Here is a 19265-nt window from a genome sequence, read left to right on the forward strand (position 1 = left end):
CGCTCCCCTTTGCTGCTGCAATTCAATGCCATGCAGAAATAGTGCCTCGTCAGGCGCTCCTCAGCGCGTGGCCCGACCCCGCAGCGGCTGTTTGCAGCCCTGTTGGGGTTGCCAGCTTGCCCGGTGTTGGTGTGCGTGTTTTCTGGGCATAGCCTCGCCGCCTTTAGCAGGTTGCTTGACAGGCAGAAAACAGCAGGAAAAAGCTTTTCCTGACATGGAGGCGAAGCGCTGAGAAGCCGCGTATTTGCCATATATCTGCCTGCCAGGCAACCGGCAAACGGCACGGGAATTGGGGTGAGCGATAGGAAGGATGGGGTTGCAGTTTTAATTTGTTGTTGTCTTGCTGAGTTATATTATTATGTTTATTTCTTGGAGTTTTTTAATTGTATGTTGCCTGTGAATTGGTTTTATTCACACTTCTGGACACAATCCTGGAATTTTTTGATTTAGCTACAAATATTTTAAGTAAATGAATATTGTGGGGCATGACTGGCTCTAAAGTAAATGTCTGCGTACTTTCTAAATAGAAACTTGTCAGGCGGTAAGCCCCATTGGATTCAATATGACTGACTTCTGAGAAGACGTGGTTAGGATTGTGTTGCAAATTACTAAGAGCACTTCATGGAAAACAACAGCAAAAGGACCTGTGGCACCTTAAGAGCTTTTGCCACAACAGCTGACGCAAAATAACATTTCAACAGGCACACAATGAACCAGTGTGATACATCCTGCTTAATACAAAAATGTAATCTTCAGTTACCAGTACTTCTTTTAAAAAAATAAAATCTAATGCCCTCAATGACCAACCAGCATTCAAGCAAGTGAATTGGAGAGTCAAATTGTTCACCCAACAGATTTTTCATTCTGCAACATCAACTCCACTTCAGTTTGATGAGTACTGCCAAGTGTGGGCTGCTAATGTGCACAGAGGAGGACTAAGGAGGAGCAGACTATGTCCCCATCCTCAGAAAAGCAGACTTAATCACACAGAACAGCAAATTTCAGTCTACTTTACTCTCCTCACCTTAAGAGGTGCCACTGTGTGCTAGAATGGAAAAAGGGCTCACAATGCTAAACGTTTTGAAGTTTTGGCCCATAAAGTTGCTAAATAGATTTCCATTGGAGACTCCACAAAGGTTTGGTAAATTCCAGAAACTTACAATTCACATTTATGTATGATACAGATATAGCCCACCTTATCAGTTAGCCTCAACCTCTGTAATCACTGCCACTGTATCCTCAGAACTGGTCCCTGAATTGTGACCATTATCTCAGGTTAGGAGAGAAGCCCAATTTTCTGCTCTGAAATGCTGGCACTACTGATAGCACTTTAAGCATGTGGAAACTGTAAGGAGGTACTTTTTAATAAATGCATTGATGCTTGTGAGGGGAAGCGTCCCTTCTCTGAAAGATAACTATCTAAAAAGTAGCAGGAAGATAAAACACAGAAGAAAAATTCTAGTTATATAGCTTACTCTTACGTAATTTTGGCCCAGTGAAATTCCAACTGCTTGTAAACCATCTGCAGGCATGGCATCTAGCAAGGAGCCCTGACCCCGCTATTTTTATATTAAATATGTGTATTACCAACACTCAGTCTTCCATATCCAGAAACACAGGAAACCTGAGGGGAATTTTATTTAGTCTGTTTATTTAAGGGTTGTTGTTTTTTTATCCCACCGTTCAGTCCCCAAACTGGGCCCTCAAGGCAGATTACATAATTTCTTAAATAAAAATACAGTTATAAATACAATAAATGTATAATAAAGGGACAGACCAGAACCTTTAGGTTTTAAATAGCTCTAATTTGAATGGTTCTCTTTGGATTTTGTTGTGCGTGTGGTTGGAGGAGGGGGGGGGAAAGAGAGTACTAAAGGTACGGATAACCTCACCTCCAGCTCTTAGGACTCTTGTCTCTCTCTTTAAGGCGTGGTTGACACACATGCCTATTTATCATCTGAGGACTGGAGCATCAACTCTGCATGTGTGAATCAGTGAGCCAAACAACCACAGGCAGAACTTCCATATCACTTCACACAGTGCCATTAAATAACAGATAATGGGCTGGGGTGTTTGTGAGCAAACCTCCTCCCATGCAGCCTGCCATTTTGAGTGACAATGTTGTGTGGATAAAGGTCCTCATGGTGTCAGTTCCATCCTCACAGGGAACACCACAGGGCCATTTGTCTATCTTTAAATGTGGCATTAGCTTCCCAAAACAAAACCCCCCAAATAATCCAAACCAGCAGCCACCATGAGGTGTGGTGTGGACTGGACCAGTGGTTTAACAGATGTCTCTGGCTATCTCCCATAGGGGAGGGAAAACCCAGCTAGCATAAATAATACTGGCATGGAGTATTACAATGAGAGAATCCCAAATCCTAGCTTCCATAATTTTGTTTCTCTTTTTTAAGAGCTTCATATCCCCGTGGCTAAAAAGGAAAACAGTGATGCGACAGTGTGTTTCCATTTAATCCTTCAGCCTTCACGACAGCCAAGGCCTTGAGGCCCTTCTTAACAAAGATTCTGCTTGTAACAACCCAACTGTGTGCTCAAGGTGGTCTCCATGGCAACAAAGATAACTTGGAGGCCTGGGCATACAAGACAGCCTTGGAGGTAGTTCAAGGCAAAAGCTTGGCTCCATTCCTCCAGCTCACATGCCGCTTGCGGAGAGAGAGAGAGGGAGAGCCTTTGATGGGAAGAGAGGCAATCTTGTTGGATGGGCTGCAAGGCCTCCACGAGACAGGGCGCCATATTTTACAATGCTAGTCAGGTTTCAGACCTGGAACACACTGTCTTCATCTCTGGTGGCACTAGGGGGAGGAAATTAGCTGGGGGAAAGGGCTTTAAGTGGGTAGGCTCTCTCATATGTTTCAGGGGGCAAAATGGAAAACAAAGTTTGCTTGCTTATCCACCAGCTGCAATTTTGAGTGGCTTGCCAGGGCCAGCTACATCAGTGGAAGGGAGGACGAGATGATGATTATTTTCAGAGCGGGTGTTTACACATTCTTCCCCTGCCTCTTGTAGTGTTGTCTATAGAGAATAGAAATGACCTTGATAACAGTACAGCTAGCATGAGCAAGATTTTAGATATTGGCTTCCCTTTTTAAAGCTTAAAAAGGTGTGACTAATAGAGTAGGGATGGGAGACTGTGTGTGTGTGTGTGTGTGCGCGTGTGTGTGTGTGCACGCGTGTGTGTGTGTGCCACATTGCTAGTTTTAATTTGCCATTCTGCTGAAAATAGGCACTCTCACACATACATGCACCCTCTTGTCCACTCATTTCATAGAATTATAGAATTGTAGAGTTGGAAGGGACCACAAGGACCATCTAGTCCAACCCCCTGCAATGCAAGAATCTTTTGCCCAACACGTAGCTCAAACCCATGACCCTGAGATTATTTACTGACTGAGTTATCCCAGCTTCTGTCCTCCCTCCCTCTCTCTCTCTCTCTCTCTCACACGACACACTTGTAATGAAGCCTTCTCTGCTCCCTGTTAGGCTTTTGATACAGGAAATTAGGCTTCAAGAGAAATTCTGGAGGTGCAAGCAGTGGTATCTACAAAAATGAATTTTTGAGTGCTCTCATAGCTCCTTATCTCATGCAGACTGTTCAACCCATGTCACCTCTTATCATCTGCAATTTAGAAAGGTGGGGGTCCACATCATTTTCAGTAGCATGGAGTGATACAACCAACCCTGCTTTCTCCAACTGCCACAAGGATGTTCATAAAGTTCTCATTTAGCATCAGCTTGGACAGACACCTTGTCAGACACACCACTTGAAACTGAATCAGTAACGGAATTATGTCATTAACAGTGAGCAGTGGACCTCCACTCTTGTTTCTCTCTGAGCTGCTGTAAACCACTGGTAGGAGTGTTTTGCAGTGCCATGAAGAAAACCACTTGATAGTGGCAGATCCATATGGGGAGCCACTGTGCATTCATAAGTTGTGACTGAGCAGCCAACAATTTCTCAAGCTGCTTCTACACTGCTTGTTACTTGTGTAATAAGAACTTGGTTTAGGAAAGGAATTGCAAGGAAGCAGCCATAAATGAAATGGGAGACTCAATCTGCAGTTATGATTGTGAGGAAGGAAGAAAGGGGATGTTAGCTATTTTCATATTGACGTAACACAGAGTACAAGGATGTGACCTTGTAAGCAGGTCATTGAATGCTTGTGCAATCACGCACCTGGGCAAATCTCAGTTCAGATCAAGTGCAACAGCATAAAGACAGGAGAAAACATCCAACCCTCATGTACATCACATGCCAAATATATGTAAAATAATTAAAAAACTCCGGGTCACGGTAATATTACAGCGTGGTCTCAGTTTGCAGACATTGCCCCTTTTTGGATTCTAACCATTACTTGTATCAAAAGCCTACACTTTTTAAACAGAAATAATGGAGAATCACCATGCTGATTTCTCTCCCATCTGCAGCATGCTCACTCATACTCTTCCTCCCATGTGTTCTGCCCTGTAAGAGATGCCTTGTGTTTGATTAGGGAAGTCGCCTTCAAATTGTCAGACAGACATTGCCAAAGCTCAAATTCCCCTTTTGCTTCCCTCCAAATATATCCTGATTGGGACACTGTCCAACACAAGGCAATTTGCTGCCAGAGGTGAAGGACAAGATGGCGCCTCCTCTCATTCCACTAAGTGGACTGGCAACTAACGGGGCGGCAGCCTCTACCATGCTTGAGGTCAGTAGGCTAGTTTAGAAGGTGCAGAGCAGGTTGTATGCCACACACAGATGTGACCTCCAACACTTCGATGCCACTCTATCTCCCCATAATCTGCTGCTCCACTCTGCCTAATGGTAGGGCTAGCTCTTTTTGGAACCATTTAAAACAGCCAGTGGTGACTGCCGCACACTGGAACTGGTACAGCAGAAAGCAGAGAGCCCAAAAGTAGATGGAGCCAGAGCCAAACAATTGTCCCTATTCCTTTCCCCTGGTGAGTTCTACAAGGGCGAACACAGAGACTAAGGAGGAGGAAGCTGCTACAGCCACCCCAGGCTGCTTGTATGTAAGAAGGCAGGCGGCTGGCAGCTGGCAGGAAGCAGACTATGGTTGGTGGGGTGTTGCCCTATTTGCCCTAATGGGGGCCTCCACTGAAAGCAGCCATGTTCTTTCCCAAAGAGAACATTGTGAGTTTATGTAAACTTGCTGCCTCCCACTTCTTTTAATTTGCTAGGGGGGAAATTTTAGATGAGAAGCCCAAAAGTATATGGGTTGAACAGTCTACAAGTACAGTAGTGGGAAATGTAAGTTCTGTGAAGGGGCTTGAGATTCCTCACAGAATTTTCAACACTTTTCACAAAACATTGATGTCTCAAGACTTTAACCTTTGTGGTGCAGTGGTAGCACCGGCACATCTGCCCTGCTCATTCTTTGTCAAGATCTTGCTTCATGTGGCACTCTGGACCAGATGATGGCCTAACACCTCAGACCTAAACACATTTATTTAAAAGTAATTCTGGCTGATTTGAATGCAATTTACTTGTAAGTGTATGTGCTTAGGACTGAGGTATTAAGTGCACATCATCTCTGGATGTTGAGAGGGAAACGGGAGAAAGCTGCAGTGTGTAGAAGGGAGGGATTGGGGCCTGTTGTGCTTCCCTTTGTCCTTCCTTTCAGTCCTTCACTTCCAGACATGTATTCAAATTGGATCTCTGACTACACATTAGGATTTTGCCTCACACCTATCGAGAAGTGCACACACATATACACAAAGACATAGAACTCCACATGTACCCAGATTTTTCAATTCCCTCAAACTCTAGACTCAAGCACGCACATTATGGGCTGAGGGAGAGATCTCCAAACCTTAGATCACACTTTTTGGAAAGATGGGGGCAGGGGAAGAACGAGGAAGGAGGAAAAAGGAGACAACTGCTCTTTTGCATATGTTAATTCATTGAAAAGTTTGCAAACTTGAAAATGCCCCACTGCATGGAGGAGCCAAGAAAGCAACTCAGAATGGGGCAAATAATCTTACAGAGGACCAACGTGTATCGGCATTTTGTTTGGTACAACCGGGAGAGGAGCACACATCACCCAGTGCCCATTCCTCTGGGAAACCACAAGAAACAGCAAATTCCCCAGTTTCATTTGCTATACTCTGCTACAGAGTTTAACACATAACACTGTTTCTCCAATCCCTCAACAGCTCCAGATGTCATGATATAATTGTTGGAAGGAGGGGACAGTCATGTTTCCCTGTCCACCAGTAGCATTCTCCAGTCTTTGGTGATGCCCACCCATTGATACTTCAAAGGCCATAATATTCTAGAGCAGCTCTAGGAAATGGTCCTATCCTCAGTCTCATGCCCTCACTTGAGGGGGCGGGAAAAGTCTCAATGCAGTTACAGAGGTTTAAGTCCTTTTAGACAGTGGCAGGGCAGAGTACATGTCCCAGTCCCTGGTGCCCCCCGCCCCCCCCCCCTAGTTTTTGCATATTTATGAGGGCTGGATCCCAGGCTTGTCTTTGTCCTTGCTGTGTTCTGTCTCTGGTATCTGTGACATAGCTACTGGAGTGCTTCCTGCCCCGCCTTCTGCAGCTTCTCCCCAGTGGCTCCCATCCCCGACCCAGTCCTCCACTGATTCGTTGGTCCAGCCACTCCCAAGTTCCTCCGGCCCCCAGTCACCGCTTCCCGCCACCACTTCTGATTCCCAGTCTCCTGCCGTTGTCCAGCTGCCGCCTCCCTCCTCGACGGAGCGCTGGTAGTAGGTCTCACGGGCATGCTTGCGCTTGGCGTGTCGGCGGAGGGTGTTGCGCTCCGTGAAGCGCAACCGGCAGATCTGGCACTGGTACGGCTTCTCCCCGGTGTGGACTCGCTGGTGGCGCAGGAGCTCCCCGGATTCCCGGAAGCCCTTGCGGCAGACCGGGCAACTGAAGGGCCGTTCGCCGGTGTGGATGTGCTTGTGCCTCTGAAGGTGCGAGGAGCGCTTGAAAGCCTTGCCGCACTCACGGCACACGTACGGCTTGCTCTCCGAATGGGTGATGCTGTGGCGCTCCAGGTCCGACTGGTACAGGAACGTCCGTAGGCAAATGGGGCAGAAGTACAGCTGCCGGGGTGGCGGGGCTGATGCCAATAGCTCGGGCTCAGAGGATTGCATCTGCCCAGCCTGCTCGACCTCTTGGCGGGACACAGTGTGGGGCACCCCCTCAGCATCAATCAACACCATGGACCCTTCATCTGCAGCGTCTCCCTCTCCTGGCGGATCAAGATGCTTGGAGGCCGGAGGGGAGGCCTGTGCATTGGACTGCCCCCCTCTGTGCCTGGTCAGCGCCGAATGCAGTTTGGGCCCCCACAGGGCAATGCTGTAGATCTCGGGATGAGAAGGCCTGTCCTCTAGGGCCGTGTGGTTCTGGGGGCTGTCATTGCTGAGTGGGGTCTGCATATAGTGAGCCCAAGGAACTGGGGGGCAGGTTTCTATCACCTGGTTTTCAAGCCCGACGCTGCCATGGTTTTCCGCTCGTGGCCAACTACTCCCGCCTGGCACCAGCACCCGAGCCTTTGCCTGCAGCTCCGCTGGATGCCCATCACCCCTGTCGACATGCCACCTGTGAGATGGCTCCATTGGGCACCAGGAACAAGAGCGCGTTCAGCTACAGGGACATCGCTGCGGAGACGGGAGAACAGTGAGAACCACAGAGAAGCCCACCAGGAAGACCCCGCCACCCCAGCAATGCATTTGGTCTTCTGCGAAAGTATAAGCGCCACTACCATCTTTGCATTTCAGACCCCGAGAATACATCCAAGTACTCATTCCAAAAGACATGGGGTGATAGCCAACTGAGCCACACTCAGCGTAGGCCCACTGATTTCTGTGGGTCTACTCGGAGTGTGACTTATTTGGCTAGTACCCTAGGCGCCTTAAATTACAGTGGCAAAAAGCACTGGGGCACCTTAGAGATCAAGAGTGCAACATTTACGGAAGTGATTCCTTTTGAACTCAGCAGGGTTAACCCTCAAGTTACATAAACTATGAATGAGATTCCAATTCCCCAGCCTCCTCACCAGTTACTGCCTCCTCCAAATTGGGCTGAAATCTAAAACATTTCAAAGAAACCCTAACTGTATATGTGCACTCTGTGCACACTTACCTGAATCTGTATGTGCATGGATATAATGGTGCACAGTGTCTGCACATGTGCACAGTCTAAATTGGTCTTAAGAGAGTCTTGCAGATAACATCTTCCCTTGTGGATGGGAATGCAAACATGCATATGTCTACAAGGTATCTGTGAGCAAAAACATATACACAAAGACATGCATTTTACGTCTGTGAATAACTGTGTGTACAGTTATTCACTGTACATTCATGACATTTGCATGCCAGTGCACCCTAACTTCATATATGAACATGCACTGCATCAGCAAGAGGGTCTGCGATACTCATACTTAAGATCTGTTAACACCAATAATCTAATTTTAACCATCCTGCCATACCCAGAACAGATGAAGCGTGCAGTTTTCCTCCAGCTTTCAATATGCACTCATGAGTGAAGTGGGAATTCTAAACTGAATTAGCCATTCCAAGGATGCAGACTGGGTAGCTATTCCAGATAACTGAGAAGAAACCAAGTTTGATCGTGCATAGGAGGTGGGGGCTTTGACTCTGAGGCAAGGATAGAAAGAAGGAGACTGCAATTCTATGTGTGACCCTTGCCTTATATCCCTTATTGCAATGTGCATCACATTTTTGCAAGTAGAGCAGACTTGTTTACAGACATTCAGGAGGAACGCTTAGGACATCTGAATATGTACCCTAAAGATCGTTCACACAAACTATGTAATTCCCAGGGCTCCTTGGGGGTTGCCGTCTATCCCCAAGATACAGCAGATGTCAGCTGCAGAAACTCACTTGCTTATCTGCTGGGAATTACCTCTTGCCATTACTTAGATGTAGATCTGTATTACCAGGAGATAAACCTAGCGGGTATCTCTTGGCACAGCTATAATGCAGGACTCAGAGCTGAGTCTGTTCTGCTCTGGAACCCATTTCCAAACAGCCCTAGAAAACAGTCTAAGCAGAATATTAATACATTTTTAACTGGTATCTGCTGATAAAGAGCAGTCTCCCAGCTTCTCTGCAAATACTTTCTCCAGATGCTGCTCGTCCAGTTCTACAGAAATATGTTGAAATACAAAATAGAACCGACTAGAACGGCAATTACATTTTGCACAGATCTGAAGCTTGGCAATGTTTCAGTGGATTGCGTTTGAATTCTGACCATTTTCTAACCCTACTTTCAAAATTTAACTTTGAGAAATACTTTTAAAAAACAACCCTGGTTCATTCATTTTAAAGCTATCATGCTATGCATCAAGTTGCCAAATCCAGCTCTTTTGCACTTTTCTAAACAAACAAATGCTAAAGTCCAAGAGCATCCACTACTGGAAATGTTAAGGGGGAAAAGAAAAGATGAATAGGGAGAGTATAAATTCACCATGTTGCTGTCAATATGAATTAGGAAAAGAGATTCCCCCATCAGCAACATCCAATTCATTTCATTTCCACAATCCACCAATCTTACAGATTGTTAACACTGGATAAAAGGGAGTCATGCACAATCTTTCAGCTAAATTCCTGTGACCAAGTCCCTGTCACAGCCATAACATAAGAACCAGCTTCGTTGCTTAATCTGAACTGAGACTTTGGCAGCCTTAGGCCAATGAATCTTCCAGAATCTAGCGACAGATTCTAGAACGATCCTGAGTGCCCCCCCTCTTTTGTGTTTTGTTTTTGGGCTGATTTTGCTCGACTATAGGGAAGAGGGCACCTCTGGGCATGTGCTGAGTGCCCTTCCCTCACTCCCATCACGAGCCAGCCCGAAGGCATTTGGGATTATTTAAAAATAAATAAATAAACAAACAAACAGAAGGGGTTTCTAGGGGAGCTGGATTCCCCTTGGATAGGGAACGGTAAGAGGGGGAGGAATGCATTAGAAGAACCATTTGCGTTAAAATCATCTTCATCACAACAATCCCCGGCTCGACCCCGATCCTTTAAACGCAAACAAGTCTCGCTTAAAGGGAGCAGACCCGTTGCAATGCAAACCATCTCTCGTCCACCTCGCAGATCGAGGGTCCTGCTCCCTCCCTTCCTCCTGGCGCCCGGAGCTGCAAAGCTTTCCCCGCCCGCCCCATTTGTGATCTAGGCTGGGCAGGAAGGGGGAGCGGGGGGCGAGGGAGAGAGCTACCCACCCAAACCAGGAGGCATAGGCAGCGGCTATTACCTGTTTTGCATTGTGATCTGCGGCAACTGAAGGTTTCAATGGGCCGGCGGTGGGTGGGGAGATGAGCGTCCGGTGGGAAACCTCTCGCCGCCCGGCCGCTGCAGAACAAAAGAGCCGGGCTGGTCGGAGCCGGGCATCCGGGAGGCGCACGGACCCAGCAGATGGACCCGGCGGAGAAGGCGAGCGCGCCAGTCGGAAGCGCCTCCTGGGTCCCAGCGCCGACCCGCCAGTGCCTAGAACCCCCCGGGGAAGGTTGGAGAGACCTGGGAGAGCCCAAACCAGGGTTGCCTGCTCAGTGCAGGGGGGGTGTTGAGTCGTTGTCGGCATTCTGTTCCTTTAAGAGTTGCAGAGAACGGAGATTCCCCCCACCCTCGACGTGGCTTTTCCCACCACAGCGCTGCAGTGCTGGGAGAAACAGCGTCTGACAGAATGCTCCCTTCTATGCAACTCTTTTAAAGGGACAGGGGATGCGCGTGTGCCAATTCCAGTTCGACGCCTCTTTGGGAGGAGGATTCACGCATCGGAGGAGCTGTGGTCTTCTTCCATGACAGATAGCGCCACACTAAATCAGCTGGTCTTTTGGGTGCCAAAGGACTCTTTGTCGTGGAAATCCAAGACTTTCTGTTTCTCCTCGTCGCTTGGCCGCCTGCGCTGATGATGTTAAGGGCAGAACCCCCCCCCCCTTTCCATGCTGGGAAAAGCTTCGCTTGGAACACCGTGTAGAGTTCTGGTCTCCACAACTCAGACAAGATGTAGAGCTTGAAAAGTCCCGTCCCCCCCCCCCACACAAAATGGAGTGCTTTGAGCTTCTTAGTTTAGGAGGAAAGGGCATTTGGTGCGGGGAGCATGGTAGAAATATATAAATATATGCATCTTGCGAACCTGGACAGCGATAAGTTTACCTCCCGATCTCATAAAATAGGTCCATGTGAAGCTGGATGTTGGAAGATTCGAGGCAAACAAAAGGCTAGCTCAGTCAGCAGAGCCTGAGGTTCTTAATCTCAGGGTTGTGGGTTCCAGCCCCCATTGAGGAAAAGACTCATGCATCACAGGGGGTTACACAAGATGACCCTCGCGGTCCCTTGCAACTCTAGGATTCTATGATACTTCTTGAACAAAGCATACCATAGTTAAACTTTGGCATTCACTCCCACAGGAGAACACCAAACTGGATGGCTTTAATGTTGAATGGTCACTTTAAAATGTGAAGGTTCATTACTGTTTCACAAGTTGTGTATGTCTTTAAGGGCCAGGGCCAGGGCAAATAACGAGACCCAGTCTTACAGCTGTGAAACATAGCAGGTGCTGCTGAGTTGTGTTAATCAAGCTGTGTGTAAGCAATTGGGTGTAATATATAAGGAGCAGCACCTAGCTCTCCCATTACCCTGGGGGATGGGTTGGTGGTTGGGTCTGGTTTGTTGTTGATGTATTTAGTGTATAAGGAGTTTTTGTTTTTGTTATTAAAACCTTGTTTAAGTTATTTTTGAGTCCCTTTTTAATGCATGGTCTCCCCAGCGCTACTAAACTGCAAAAAGCCAACATTTAAAAGTGACAGATAGGTAGCCGTGTTGGTCTGCCATAGTCAAAACAAAATAAAAGAAAAAAATTCCTTCCAGTAGCACCTTAAAGACCAACTAAGTTAGTTCTAGGTATGAGCTTTCGTGTGCATGCACACTTCTTCAGATACACTGAAACAGTGAGTTGGACAAATCCATGGAGGAGCATGCTATTTGTGGCTAATGTTCTACAATCAGGCTCTGCTTCCCTGCTTCCCACAGGCATCTGGTTGGCCACTGTGATTACAGGATGCTGGGTTGCCATATACTCTCTTTTTCCAGGACAGGTCCTCTTTTTCATTATGAGAGTTGCCTTAGAGATCCATAGTTAAAAGTAAAGGTAAAGGGACCCCTGACCATTAGGTCCAGTCGTGACTGAGGGTTGCGGTGCTCATCTCCCTTTATTGGCCGAGGGAGCCAGCATACAGCTTCTGGGTCATGTGGTCAGCATGACTAAGCTGCTTCTGTTGAACCAGAGCAGTGCATGGTAACACCGTTTACCTTCCCGCCGGAGCGGTACCTATTTATCTACTTGCACTTTGACGTGCTTTTGAACTGCTAGGTGGGCAGGAGCAGGGACTAAGCAACAGGAGCTCACCCCTTCATGGGGATTCGAACCGCCGACCTTCTGATCGGCAAGTCCTAGGCTCTGTGGTTTAGCCTACAGCGCCACCCGCATCCCTCAAATAGTTAAAAGTAGATGTCGGCAAATATGTCCTCTTTTTTTCTCTTCAAAGTATGGCAACCCAAAGACCCTTTGGCTCAATCCGTAAGCAGGGCTCTTCTTTATGGTCTCTCGAAATATCAGTTGCCAGGGAGCAGAAATGGGGAGAGGGCTTTTGTGCTTATGTTCTATAGGCATCTGGTTGGCCGCTGTGAGGAGGCTGTATTAAATGGCCATTTGGTCTGATCCAGCAGGGCTTCTTCTTCATTCTGTCTGTTGGGCAGTTGTTACAGGAACAAAAACATGCTTCTGTTAAAAAAGAAAGAAAAAGGTGGCACCTTAGCCTGCTGTTTGCTACAGAAAACATTTGGTGGGAGGAATTAAAATAGCTATTCAAATTATTCAGTACTGAAATATCAACGCTTCCCAGTGGGGCAGCAGAATATGTTGCTGCAAAACAGCAATGAGTCTTGTGGTACCTAGAAGACCAACACATTTATTGTGGCATAAGCTTTCATGGACTAGGACCCACGTCACCAGATGTATGACATGTAAGCCTCACTTAAACTTCTCTCTCTCTCTCTCTCTCTCTCTCTCTCTCTCTCTCTCACACACACACACACACACACACACACACACACGTACGTAAGGGGGGGTGGGGAGAGAAAGAGTTATAAGCAGTGGAATTCAAGGGAATTGTTCAATTCTATGACTTCATTCAGTGGACTTATGCAATGCTGAAACAAAGTGAGGAAGAAGACACAGCCTTACGGAACCTCACAAAACATGCATTGTGGGCCTCAGCAGAAAGTTCCTCCAGCACCAGCTTCTGGGAAACAGTCTTTCAGCAAGTAGGATGAGAACGACTGTAGCAAAGTTGCTTCAGCTCCCATCCTGAACAGCCAGGCTAGAGAAAGCTACTTGTGGTTGTGATTCTGAAATCTGCAGAGATGCTTAAGAAAACTGACTGGATCACAGTTGTCTGCATGTCTTCTCCCAGTGCTGGTCATTCAGCAGGGTGATCAAGGTGTTTTTTAGCATGGAACCTAGTCTCGAACCCAGATTAAAATGGATCTAGATCAGGGCAGCAAACCCACAACCTGCCTAAATATTTTATTTTAGTTCGCTCCCCACATTTTCAAAAATATATATTGCTGTCTGCTTCCTTGCTTTGATACTGTGACACCAAACATTTTTTCTGGTGCTCCAAGAACCCCCATTGTCTATTAATATAAAAAACTTAATAATGTTTCATTCCACCTTACTGCTTCACTGAGATGCCAAACATTTTCTGAGACCCCCTAATTTGTCCATTTTAAAAATGCTTTTAATTTATTTTTAGATGTCTACTTTAAAACTGACTACTCCTGCATTCCCCTTGATACAATTGCTTTGTGAAAATGTTTTTGTGGCCCCCAAGTCCCCCTATGTGCCCTCTTAAAAAAAACTAAAATATGATCTAGATAATCTGCCCAATCGAAAAATGTCTGGAGTAGTACAGCTGCTTACCCCTTCAGCACTTTCTCTCCCCTTGAGGCTTGTGCTGTGATCCTCACCACTCTGTTGCCCTTTTTGCTGCCTGTTACAAAAGGGAAAGAGGAAAAATAGGGATGGGAATGTTAAGTCACCTGCAAACACCTGCCACTTGCCTCCGCCTCCTCCTCCTTCTCCTCTCTCTTCTATTGTGGTAGCAGTAGCAGCAGAGTCATAGACTCATGCTGTGGGTGGGTGCTGTGCGCGCATGCACACACGCACACACACATTTCCAGACATTTTCTTCCAATAACAATACCATATTGGACAAGCAGTGTCTCCAGCCCTTTCCCCCAAGATGCCTAGTGCAACCTAGCTCATTAGTGCAAATGGGGCACAGCTCCACCTACCTGATTCTGTCCTCAAGCAGCGCCCACCTGCCTGCCTACCTGCAGATGCTCCAAGTGTCCCTATTTTCCAGGGGCATCCCTAATTTTGAGAAGCCGTCCCAGTTCCTGATTTGAGAGCCAGTGTGGTGTAGTGGTTTAAGAGCGGTAGTCTCATAATCTGGGGAACCAGGTTTGCGTCTCCACTCCCCCACATGCAGCTGCTGGGTGACCTTGGGCTAGTCACACTTCAACCCCACTCACCTCACAGAGTGTTTGTTGTGGGGGAGGAAGGGAAAGGAGAATGTTAGCCGCTTTGAGACTCCTGAAGGGGAGTGAAAGGCGGGATATCAAATCCAAACTCTTCTTCTTCTTCTTGATTCTGGAATGTCTTGCTTTTCTTCAGACTGTCCCTATTTTTATTGGAGAAATGTTGGAGGGTATGGTAGGATGTCCCTATTTTCACTGGAGAAATGTTGGATGATATGGAGTTATCCGACTCCCAAGTCATCTGAAGGCAATCCAGTATAGGGAAGTTTTGTAATGTTTAATGTTTTCTTATGTTTTTATACAGTATATGTTGGAAGCTACCCAGAGTGCTGGGGCAACCCATTAAGATGTGTGGTGTATAAATAGTCAAATTATCATGGTGGAATGGGACGCCCCTGTTTTCATCAGAGAAATGTTAGAGGGTATGTACTTGCTTAAAATCCAGGCCAGGTTGCAGCAACTTCCCGATACCTTCCTCCACATCCTTAGTCTCAGTGTCCTTCCCTTCTTTCCCCCCATGTTGCTTCATAGGCTGCAAACCTCTTGGGGTCAGGGACAGGTCATTTTCTTCTCTATTATGTGTCGGCACACAGATAATAAAATTGGAAAGGGCCTCAAAGGTCTCTAGTCAACCCCCCTGCCAATATAGGAAACCCAGCACTTCAGTACTGCTAACACCGCAGATTGACTTCACCCTCGGAGGCACACTCCATTGCCTGTTGAGACAGTCAGATGCCAACCAGTATTACAGTGCCTGCGCCAGAGTCAACCCATTATTTACAACACTCAGGTGGGAACATAAAGACATGGCTCAGTGGTAAGGCAACTGCTTTACAAGTACTTGTAGAAGGTCCCAAGTTCAATCCCTGGCTTCTCCAGCTAGAGATGAAAGAAAGACCCTCTGTTTAAGAAGGAGGGCAAAGGGCCCTATCTTACACATCCTGGCTGGGGCCAGTAGCCCAGCTGGTTCGCCTCCAGTCTCATGTCTAGCCTATTTTCACCGATGAAGCAAGACTGCAGCACTATTGGTTTCTGTTCTTCGACTTCCAAGCTGAGAAATGAAACTTTCACTTCTGCAGAAAAAAATGCATGTGGACTTAACCTTTGCAGCAGTTTCCTTTAACACTAGAAAGATGAGAAACTAAGTTCTGTGAGGGACTTGGGCTTGTCCCATTTAATTTGCATAGCCCACATCCATAGTCCTCAAAAAACACAAATCCTGATGCTCCCCCCCACCTATAAATTTGGGATTACCTGCTATCATGGGTGTAGCCAGGCCTTTTGGTGGTGGTGGGGAGCAGGTCTCTTGTTGTGGGGACAGAATCTCAGTTACTTATGTATTTTTATTTATTTTTAGTTACTGGGGGGGACAGCTGCCCCCCCCCCGCCGCCTATGCCCATGCCTGATATGACGATAATCTGATATTTTGGGGGAACATCAGGCTCCTAAACACTCCACTCGGGGTATGTGAACCAATTGTCATTTTCTGCTTTTCTTTTTTCCATGCCTGCACACTCCTCAAAGCTTTCATTTCTGTTTTGGCTGTGCTTCTAAATATTTCTGATGTGCTCGGGAAGGGAGGAAGATCCCTCACTTTTTATCTCTCCTGATTTACTCAAAGCCAGGGAACTGCGAATTCACAATTGCCAAACTGTGTGCTTTTGCACATTTCTTGGTGTGGAGGCATCGTTAAAAACAAAACAAAACACCAAGTTGCAGGCACAGCAATCTGCACCTGTCCGTACTTAATAGCCATAACAGAACCAACAGATTAGAAGGCAGAGACTAAAGAAAAGATGAGAGCTGCTTCTCATACGATAGCCATCTTGAACTACCTTAAGGGCTGTCATGTGGAGCAAGCTTGTTTTCTCCTGCTCTGGAGGGCAGAACTCAAACCAATGGCTTCAAGTTACAAGAAAAGAGATTCCAACTAAACACCAGGAAGAGCCTTCTGATAGTAAGAGCTGTTCAACAGTGGAACAGGTTGTGGACTCTCCTTCCTTGGAGATTTTTAAGCAGAAGTTGGGTGGCCCTCTGTCATGGATGCTTTAGCTGAGCTTCCTTCATTGCCAGGGGTTGGACTCATTGACCCTTGGGGTTTGTTAAGAGTGCTGGGAATTGTAGTTCGTAAGGGGTAACTGGATATGGAATAACTGATTGGTTCAAAATTGTGAAAGGAGTACAACAAGGCTGTATATTGTCTCCCTGCTTATTTAAATTATATGCAGAATTCATCATGCGAAAGGATGAACCCCAAGCCGGAATTAAGATTGCCGGAAGAAATACCAACAACCTCAGATATGCAGATGACACAACCTTTGATGGCAGAAAGTGAGGAGGAATTAAAGAACCTTTTAATGAGGGTGAAAGAGGAGAGTGCAAAATATGGTCTGAAGCTCAACATCAAAAAAACAAAGATCATGACCACTGGTCCCATCACCTCCTGGCAAATAGAAGGGGAAGAAATGGAGGCAGTGAGAGATTTTACTTTCTTGGGCTCCATGATCACTGCAGATGGTGACAGCAGTCACGAAATTAAAAGATGCCTGCTTCTTGGGAGAAAACCAATGATAGCAAGTATCAAACCCAGTGGGTTGGTTGTGCTTCTTTGGAAGAGAAGAGGGGTAGGTGAGAATCAGTATTAAGAGTTGGTAGGGACCTCAAAGTCCACCCTACTGCAGACAGCTTTACACCACTTTTAATAGTTATTGGGTCCCCTAATCCTGGGAACTATGTTTTTCCTCTCCCAGAGCTACAATTTCCAGCACCTCTTACAAACTATAGTTCCCAGGATTCTTTGTGGGGGAAGGCGTATGATTTCAGTGCACCGTATGTGCCAAAGTAACCCAAAGACTTGGGCTACAATCCTAACACCACCTTGTCTGGCAGTAAGCTCTGTTGAATTCAGTGGGACTTCCTTGTGAGAGCTGCCGCTATAGTCACTACGCACTTTCGCTGAGGCAGCAGGGGAGGCATTTCCATATCTGTCTCTCTGGAGCCAGCCGTAACTTAGGGATCGTAGATCACAAGGATCCTAGAATCGAAGAGTCGGAAGGGACCCCAAAGGGTCATCTAGCCCAACCCCCTTGCAAGACAGGAATCCTGCCAACTACAGCTGTCTCTGGATGGGCTGGATCTTGGCCACTCCCTTCTGTAGTGTATCAGATACCGACTCTTCCACCTCTCCGCCTTTGGGACTGAATGCCCACCGTCTTTGCCCCACATCCCCCTCTAAAAGTGCCCGCCCCACTCCTCAGCTCCGAGACATTCCCCGCCTCTTTCCCAAACGGAGCGAAATCGCTTTCGGTTTCCATTTCGCCGGAATCAAAAGCGACTGGCATCTTTAAAGCGCAGCAGCCGCTGCTTCCCCGCCCTCCGCCTTGAGGCGAGGTAGGGCGGCGGACCTATTTTGGTCCTTAGTCATCGTCGGCCGGGAAGCTGCGCGGAGATCTTCGCACCTGCATCTTCCAAGAGACGCGGTGAGTAATAACAGACCGCAGGTGATGGGGACCGATTCAACAGGACTCCTGGGCTCCTTGGGAGGAGTAACGGGGTTTAAACAGGCTTAGAAGAAGTACGAGCGTCTCTGGAAACACAGCGAAATGCTCTGATCCTAAACACATTTGCTTAGTTAATACAGACACTTCTAGCCCACCTTTCCTCCAAAGAGCGCAAGGTGCCTCGTTCGCATTTTATCCTCCCAACAGCCTGGGAAGTAGGCTAGGCTGAGAGATTGGCGTCTGCGAGCCATCGCTTTTGAGGTTTTCCTCACCTAGCAAATTCCCCGCAGAAGCAAAAAGCTAATACTTCAGGCGGGGGAGAAAAATATATAGCTCGGCCTTGTTCCTATCGCTCTAATTTCTACTTGCAGGGAACTCGCCTTTTCTTCTTATAAAACTTGGGAGGGAAAGTTAAAACGTCGACTTGCCTTGACGTTTAGCCTTGTCGACTAAAATGGTGCAGTGCTGGGCTCTTAGACCTCATTCACCTAGTGTAGACTTGGCTTATAGTGTGACTATACAGTAGAAATACAAATATGGCTGTATTCTAAATGGTACTGCGTGAAATTACCACCGTTTTGCATTCTGGGGAACCACCTGCGTCTAGTTGGCCTGGCTGGCAGGCATTCAAAAGGCGAAACTTTCCCTACCGTCTGGATGCAGTGATAATCAGGGAAGACCTTGTCACTTGAATGAATTTTGTTTCCCTGCATATAGCAATTAAAAGAAAGGCTGAAGAATGTGAGGTGGCAAGTGAGCAGCCCCACTGTTCTGGTACCCAAGCAATTCCTATAAAACTGTAGTTGGGAATCTACAAATGTAAACCCCTCCCCTTTGCTTTCTTGACACTCACCCCAGACACCATCTGGGCTCTGCATCCTCCTCCATTGTTTTTGGCTGGCTTGGAAGGTGTCCTTGAACATTTTTGATAATGCCTTTTGTTTGCATAGATATATAAGTTTGTGTCCATCTAGAAGCCTCTAGCGTTGAGTTTGCTGGGATGTTTCCTTCTTGATGAGGGTAAGAGGCACACCCATTTCTCTGTCCACTTTTTGCTTCTTGCCATGCCCCCCACAGGCATGTGATGGCCAGAATGTGGACTTTGGGCTGAAAAAAAGGTTTCAGTCAGAGCACATCCTCTCTTATCAACCCTTGGTAGGA

General features: G+C 46.9%; 1 protein-coding gene across 2 annotated transcripts; it reads right to left on the reverse strand.

Moving 5' to 3' along the window:
• Positions 1–4436: 4436 nt before the first annotated feature.
• On the reverse strand, positions 4437–11018 carry LOC307201752 (uncharacterized protein). 2 transcript variants are annotated; one of them, XM_079951145.1, is made up of 2 exons: positions 10255–11018; positions 4437–7634 (listed from the first exon to the last, which is right to left on the reverse strand). In XM_079951145.1, exon 2 carries the CDS (start codon positions 7590–7592, stop codon positions 6468–6470), a length of 1125 nt encoding a protein of 374 aa, XP_079807271.1. In that variant the 5' UTR covers positions 7593–7634; positions 10255–11018; the 3' UTR covers positions 4437–6467. The 2 variants fall into 2 exon arrangements, with proteins under 2 accessions (XP_079807271.1, XP_079807272.1); XM_079951146.1 differs by lacking the exon at positions 10255–11018 and adding an exon at positions 10091–10139.
• Between the last annotated feature and the right edge of the window lie 8247 nt (positions 11019–19265).

This window comes from Podarcis cretensis (genome assembly GCF_951804945.1).
Source record: "Podarcis cretensis genome assembly, chromosome: 13".
Classification (NCBI taxonomy): domain Eukaryota; kingdom Metazoa; phylum Chordata; class Lepidosauria; order Squamata; family Lacertidae; genus Podarcis; species Podarcis cretensis.

Coding starts and splice junctions, on each gene's coding strand:
- LOC307201752 (XM_079951145.1), bottom strand. CDS start 7,592: ATGGAGCCATCTCACAGGTGGCATGTCGACAGGGGTGATGGGCATCCA.